The 7,518-nt window shown below is 41.7% G+C and overlaps 1 protein-coding gene and 1 pseudogene across 2 annotated transcripts in view; one reads left to right on the top strand and one right to left on the bottom strand.

Annotated features, from left to right (window-relative positions):
• The window catches only part of LOC144542304 (cytosolic sulfotransferase 1-like), a 2,286-nt gene extending 1,008 nt beyond the window's left edge, over positions 1-1,278 (top strand). The window contains exons 4-7 of the mRNA XM_078288155.1: positions 82-208; positions 301-398; positions 695-869; positions 1,040-1,278. Of these exons, the coding sequence (XP_078144281.1) occupies positions 82-208; positions 301-398; positions 695-869; positions 1,040-1,152 (513 nt within the window). The 3' untranslated portion in view covers positions 1,153-1,278. The remainder of the gene's footprint in view (positions 1-81; positions 209-300; positions 399-694; positions 870-1,039) is intronic.
• A 494-nt stretch (positions 1,279-1,772) lies between these two features.
• LOC144542305 (cytosolic sulfotransferase 3-like) lies at positions 1,773-6,093 on the bottom strand (annotated as a pseudogene). Its single transcript, XR_013507157.1, has 7 exons — positions 5,949-6,093; positions 5,646-5,774; positions 3,046-3,146; positions 2,812-2,938; positions 2,630-2,727; positions 2,146-2,321; positions 1,773-1,969 (listed from the first exon to the last, which is right to left on the bottom strand). The product of XR_013507157.1 is annotated as a cytosolic sulfotransferase 3-like (transcript).
• Between the last annotated feature and the right edge of the window lie 1,425 nt (positions 6,094-7,518).

Genomic DNA, 7,518 nt, shown 5'->3' with positions numbered 1-7,518 from the left:
ACTTAGTCTGTAAATAAGTGAATTGCAACTCCCATTACTAACCTGACACTGATCGATAGCAAGTGTTTTTGCTTTGTGCAGATTGTCTATGTGGCCCGTAATGCCAAGGACAATGCAGTGTCCTACTTCCACTTCGGCCGCATGGACATGCTTCAGCCAGAGCCAGGAGACTGGAGCAGCTTTCTGCAGAGATTCATGGAGGGAAAGAGTGAGTTCAAAATAGTGGAGGTGTTTGCAGAAGACGCTTGATCTCTCATTTCCTGTCTAGAAGTCCCTTCATGTATTGTTCTATGGCTTCAGTGGTGTTTGGACCCTGGTATGACCATGTGACTGGCTGGTGGGAGAAGAAACAGACTCATTCCAAACTTCTTTATCTGTTCTATGAAGATCTGATCGAGGTAACTTAGTTGTGTTGTGATGGTGGTGGTGTTTGTGTGTGTCATTTTTTTTATAGCTATGTTAATAACATTTTGTGTCAGTGTTATTAACATATGATTTATAGAAAAGTAAAACAAAAGCACACTGTCCCAAAGAAGACAGAGATGTGTTAAACAAGCATCCTTTCTAAGAGTGTATAAGATGGTGAGAGTAAGTATCTTTAATTTATGCGTTACAAGGCTGGGATTGCCTATTGTAAACCTCTGCAGTAGTGTATTGCAGACAGATTGTGTGTGACCACTGTGTGTGTCTGCAGGACACTGGGAGAGAGATAGACCGTCTCTGCTCCTTTCTTGGTTTGTCTCCTTCAGCCGAGGAGAAGGAAACAGTCATAAGGAGAGTGCAGTTTGACAATATGAAAAAAAACAAAATGACCAACTATTCCACCGTCCAAGTTATGGATCTCAAGGTTTCTCCCTTCATGAGAAAAGGTACAGTGAAAAACATTCTGTGAAGGTAAATCATCTACAAGCAGAGAAAGCAGAATTTTCCCTCTGAGTTCATGATGTGTTCAGATTTTCATTGCTCACACCAATATCTGCTCAAATCATCCCTCGCAGATTTAACTAAAACACCTGATTGATTGTCTCTGCTTCTCCAGGAAAGGTTGGTGACTGGAAGAACCATTTCACTGTGGCCCAGAGTGAACAGTTTGATGAAGACTACAAGAAAAAGATGAAGAACCCAATGCAACAATTCCGTACTGAAGTGTAGAGAGGTCTGGCCAGGCTGTACATGCATAATGATGGGTGGAACTGTGTGCATGATTTATGGGTAATAGAGACATTGCAGAAGCACTGCAGAGTCCCTAGTGGCCATGTTGGGAGACCACCATGTAATTCCAGCACAACTGCTTAGTATGATTTGCTGCTGTCACTGCAAACACCATGTTCAACTTTTGTTGTATGGTTTTCTGCTCCAATAAGGAAGGAAAAACGGCAGGGAAGAAATCATTTCATAGACTTGAAATGAAAAATGAATGTATTCTCACTGCCAAAATAAACACAACATTGAGCAACATTCATGTATCATTTTACTAGTGTGATATTTAATAGATTTGCATACACATGTGAAGTGTTCAATATCCGTGCAAACAATTTGTGAACAATAAACAATAAAAGTCTGTGACAGTCTGTGACTGCAGATCCAGTAGGGAATCCACATTTAAAATCACAACATGAGTTTTTTTTTTTTGAGGAGTTAAATGTCTTGATTTAATGACTTCCTCTGAGCTCAGTAGTGTCTTTGGCCCCTCTAGCATTCACACAGACAACTATGTGCGTTCCATTTGGCCAAAATACGCCCTCTCCTCCGACCTCACGGCCTCATCTGCAGTGCTTCTGCAATGTCTCTATTACCCATAAATCATGCACACAGTTCCACCCATCATTATGCATGTACAGCCTGGCCAGACCTCTCTACACTTCAGTACGGAATTGTTGCATTGGGTTCTTCATCTTTTTCTTGTGGTCTTCATCAAACTGTTCACTCTGGGCCACAGTGAAATGGTTCTTCCAGTCACCAACCTTTCCTGGAGAAGCAGAGACAATCAATCAGTTTCAATCAGTGTTTTAGTTAAATCTGCGAGGGATGATTTGAGCAGATATTGGTGTGAGCAATGAAAATCTGAACACATGAACTCAGTGGGAAAATTCTGCTTTCTCTGCTTGTAGATGATTTACCTTCACAGAACATTTTTCACTGTACCTTTTCTCATGAAGGGAGAAACCTTGAGATCCATAACTTGGACGGTGGAATAGTTGGTCATTTTGTTTTTTTTTCATATTGTCAAACTGCACTCCCCTTATGACTATTTCCTTCTCCTCGGCTGAAGGAGACAAACCAAGAAAGGAGCAGAGACGGTCTATCTCTCTCCCAGTGTCCTGCAGACACACACAGTGGTCACACACAATCTGTCTGCTATACACTACTGCAGAGGTTTACAATAGGCAATCCCAGCCTTGTAACGCATAAATTAAAGATACTTACTCTCCATATTATACTACAACACACTCTTAGAAAGGATGCTTGTTTAACATATCTCTGTCTTCTTTGGGACAGTGTGCTTTTGTGTTACTTTTCTATAAATCATATGTTAATAACACTGACACAAAATGTTATTAACATAGCTAAAAAAAATGACACACAAACACACACAAACACCACCACCATCACAACACAACTAAGTTACCTCGATCAGATCTTCATAGAACAGATAAAGAAGTTTGGAATGAGTCTGTTTCTTCTCCCACCAGCCAGTCACATGGTCATACCAGGGTCCAAACACCACTAGAACAATACATGAAGGGACTTCTAGACAGGAAATGAGAGATCAAGCGTCTTCTGCAAACACCTCCACTATTTTGAACTCACTCTTTCCCTCCATGAATCTCTGCAGAAAGCTGCTCCAGTCTCCTGGCTCTGGCTGAAGCATGTTCATGCGGCCGAAGTGGAAGTAGGACACCGCATTGTCCTTGGCATTACGGGCCACATAGACAATCTGCACAAAGCAAAAACACTTGCTATCGATTAGTGTCAGGTAAGTAATGGGAGTTGCAATTCACTTATTTACAGACTAAGTACAGATAAAGAAAGCACATGCTGTACCCTGCAGTTCTGCTCCCAGAAGGACTTGGGCACCAACTGGACTGGTAGATGAGTTTTGATGAGGCAAGGAGAGGTGGGAAGCTTTTCTGCCAAATCTATTCCTTTATAGAGGGGTAGAGTTAGTCAACAACAGAGGTACTGCTTAGAGTTGTTCTGAAGCCAGAGAACAATATGACTATTAGCCATAGTAGAAGCAAAGTGGTGATAAAATCATAGTGCTTAAATACAATTACAAAGAACAGGAAAAAGAGATACCGTATTTCCTCTAATATTGGCCCGGGCCTTTATTTACCTCAACTGCAGAGGGTACCAGGCCTTTATTGGAAGCAGGCTTATATTAGAGACAGGCCTTTATTTCTAATTCCCTCTGTTTGATAAGTATATTTGCTCATATTTTAGTACGAAGCCTCCTTGTTTTCTGATCTGCTTCTGTTGGGGTACGTTAGGTAGATGTTTTTTTGTTACTACAATGCATTACGATAATTACGGTAATCGACGACGGCACGCTCCAGAGACTTCCGCCGGCCAAGCCATCTTGTGGCATACTGCCATCTTGTGGCACTTGTATGTTACTACAAACTACAGTTACATGTATAACAGGCACCAGGAGTTTACCGGTATCCACCGTTGTTTGCATGTAAGCTGAAGGTAACTGAAGCTAAAGTAGAATCTATACAATTATATCATATCGCCGTTTATTTCGATGTGCAAGCTCAGACCACCTGACAGCCCTCTGTTCTGTCGGCGGCATGGAGGCTTACTGCCGACACTTCGAGTTTCCCGGGGACACGGTTCCGGCCAGTGCCGATAGCTGGGCGCCGATTTGTTCCCGGTGATCCGGCCGAGATTTCGGCGGGGTCCCGACGCGGATGCGTCACCGGGTGTCCCCGATAGGTACGGGCCGTGGGCGCGGTGGAGAGGACAGTGGCGGAGAGAGGAGATGGACACGGTCCAGCCATATACTAGGTTTTGAACTAGTCTTGTTTCCTTTGTTTTTTTCCCCGGCCTGTATTTGGGGCCGGCCTTTATTTGTTCATTGGCCATTATCGGAGACCCGGCTTTTAATTGACTACCTGCCACTCATGGGCGGAAATTACGGGGGGGACAGGGGGGTCCGGACCCCCCCTTCCTGGGAAAAACAGAGAGTTGTCCCCCCAATATATCATTGTAAACATAACTATATAATTTTAAATAATATAATAATATGCATTGAAAGCACTTGTGCTAATTATAGACACAAAACAATGCGTTTTTAAGTTTCTAAAGATTGCACCCCCCCCTCTCATATGCCTCACAGTGGTTTGGTCCACTGCCTACCTGCCTCCCCGAACCCCCACACACACACATTAGCCCTCGGTACGAGTGTCTGTGGAGGATCTCTGGAAGTGTGTCAGTGGTGGCAGACCTCCAGTAAGTAGCTGCTTCGCAAAGGTTAACTTAAAACAAAGGACGTGTCAGACATTTTTCTTTACTTCTGCCACTCAATAGAATAAAACACATTCACAATTGTAACCAGACTACATTTTGTTCACTCCATTACCTCGCGGTTGAATCTTGTGCGTCAACGTGTTGGTACGGAGCAGCCGTGTCTCCTAATGCATGTATGTGTATGGAGGCAGGAGGTCTATCCACAATTAAAATCCTCATAACTCACTGAATTTTCGACCGATTTTCAAGCGGTTTGGTTTGTTACAAATGCCAGACATGTATTTATGATACAGGATACTTGGTTAAATTAAAATGCGGGTTTTCATACCAAAATTATCTTTTGTAGATGGTAACAGTAATATTTCTATAATATAATAGGCTATTTAAGATTAACTTACCCTACGTAATTAGGTTCTAAGTATATTCTTTTTTTCTTACTGGATGTAAAATGGCTGCCACTATGTAATTGTGTTTATAATTTTGGAAATAAATGAAGACTTAATTCTTAAAAAAGACCCTGAAGTAAGTTTCTGGCAGGCTTCATAGCGTTCTGGACTTTTACACATTGACAGCGAAACATTAGAGATCTGCTTTTTCGGGAAAACTAAATCTAATTAGGCATATATTAGCTTTAGTTCAATTAATGGGTGTTGCATCTCACCTACTACTGTAAATAACCTGCATGCTGTGTGTGTGTGTGTGTGTGTGTGTGTCTATTTGTCAGCCAGCCAGGTCAGTTAAAATGGCAGAGAAAAGAAAAACAGACATCCGATCATTTTTCAGTGCACCGAAACCCAAGTAGAAAGACCCCAGTGCTTATGGAAATGTTTCATAATGGACCTATACATTTAATACAACAGTACTTTTGGCGGCACCTTTGGTGTCCCCTTCAGGAATTGCTCTTGAGAATTTTTTCTGTTTATTGTCCCCCCCAACAGTGAAATGAAATATCCGCCCTTGCTGCCACTATTAGAGGAAATACGGTATAATCACTAATTTGAGCAAGTGAGATAAAACAAACAAAAATGATATAGATGAAGACAAAGGCACCACTAATACAAAGATAAGGTAGAGCGCATCAGTGGTGACTGTACAAGACTAATGAACTGAAATAGCATGTTTTCATTGCCATGCTAATTTAAGTGTGGATGAATGTGATCAGATGATTCAACCTGTGGATAGAGACGGGTCTTTAGTCTCCAGGAAAGGCACTCTCTCATGGATAGGGATGGATGTCTGACGCTCTGGAGACATCTGGCCAAAATACAGAAGGTCAAGGATGTAAGAGACCCATGTGGTTCCTAAGAGTAGAAAAGAGAAACACATGAATACAAATCGTTCAATGGCCTTAACATCTTAAAAATGCCAACCCATTGCGTTCATCACTATACAATCACAGATATATCAGCATAAATATAATGCCAGACACAATATTATCTTAGCTAATTCCCAGAACCTCATACACACAGTCATACCTGCTTTGGGGTAAGTAGCTATAACAATATCATCTGGTCTCGCTTTGAAGTTCTGTACATTGTCCCAGTTGTCAGTGTAGTGGTTGGTCATGGAAACTCCATGGAAGTCAAAGAGTTTGGGCCGTGGATGCTCCATCTGTAAGAGTGTGACATTTTTAATTCAAAATACAAATATGACATGAATTGTTTCCTGAGCTGCTAAGATTGCTAAGATATTTGTCTGGACTGTATATTGTTATTATTTTAGTCCACGTAGCTGTTCATCATTTAAATCTAAACAAAAACAAACTTAACCGCCAGTGTGGATGTCTGAAGAGTACAGCAGCTTGCTAATTCATTTTATATTCCTCATTATTCTTGTTCGACTGAACAGACTAAAATGATGTACTTATGTTACCAACCTATACATTTCAGCATTATTCACAGAGGAATTATATCAAAATATTTTTGGTTAAAGCTACAATATTTGGGGGCATCCTGGTGGGCCAGTGGTCTAAGGTGCATACAATGTAAACACGACATCCTGGGTTTGAATCTGGACCCTTTGTCGCATGTCATTCCCCCTCTCTTTCTCCCAACCTTTTCTGTCTCTGACTGAAATTAATTTAGCAAGTTCATATAAAATGATTTTGCATATTCAAAAACAGGCAGTGGTTTAGATTAGAGAAGTTGGCCATAGCCTAGAAATAAAAAGTCTTAAAGTTAATGTAGCAGTCAAGAAAGGCCATGCACCACCTACTGGCCGAGATAAATTGCATCCTGCAACATCCAGGCAGCATCTAGGCCTAAATACAGTGAAATTGCTTAGCCTCAACACTGTAAAGAAGACTGTTAAGTAGGGGTGTCACGATTTCGATTCTAAATCGAAAATCGATCGAAATGAGCGTTCGATTTCGACCTTCGAAATCACAAGCAGGTTCGCGATTCTCCCAGTATTTTTTTTCTCTCCACCCCTGCCTACTTGCACGTGTCTGAAGAAAAAAAACATTTCAATGACGACACAGCGTAGCTGCTAGAGAGCGCCCATTCTATATTTCACTATAGCACCCAAGAGCGCCCGTCATTTTTAAATAGTTCAAAATGTACCAAAAACTGAAAATCAAGTTATCAGCTTTGTTTTATATATACTTCCAAGTTGTCATCAATGAACCGGAAAATACTGTATATCTGGTGACACTGAGACGTTTGATTTCTCCCAGGTTTAGTCGTCCTCCACCGGTAAAAATGGCTTCGCCGCCTAAGCGTCACGCTTTTAAAACCTTCTGGAAGCTGTCAGATTGTGCTGTGAGACAGAACCTGACCCGCCATATGCAGTGGAAAGTTACGAAGACATTGTGAGTTGAAGTCTTTTGATCGAAATCGCTTGTTCTTGCTCGATAAAACAAGACACAAGATCACCTTCACTAAACAGCGGGACCTACCTGCTCTCACCGCCGGAGACGGACGCTGTTTTCCGGGAGGCAGTACGCCGAAGAGTCGGTAGGAGGACTGTCCGGGTTGCAGCGACTTTTATCCATATAAGTTTGGCGACTTTTTCCATATTTGTTTGGCGACTATTATTGTCTGATCT

Source organism: Centroberyx gerrardi, chromosome 14 (assembly GCF_048128805.1).
Source record: "Centroberyx gerrardi isolate f3 chromosome 14, fCenGer3.hap1.cur.20231027, whole genome shotgun sequence".
In the NCBI taxonomy this organism is placed as follows: domain Eukaryota; kingdom Metazoa; phylum Chordata; class Actinopteri; order Beryciformes; family Berycidae; genus Centroberyx; species Centroberyx gerrardi.
This window is presented reverse-complemented; position numbering and strand designations above follow the sequence as displayed.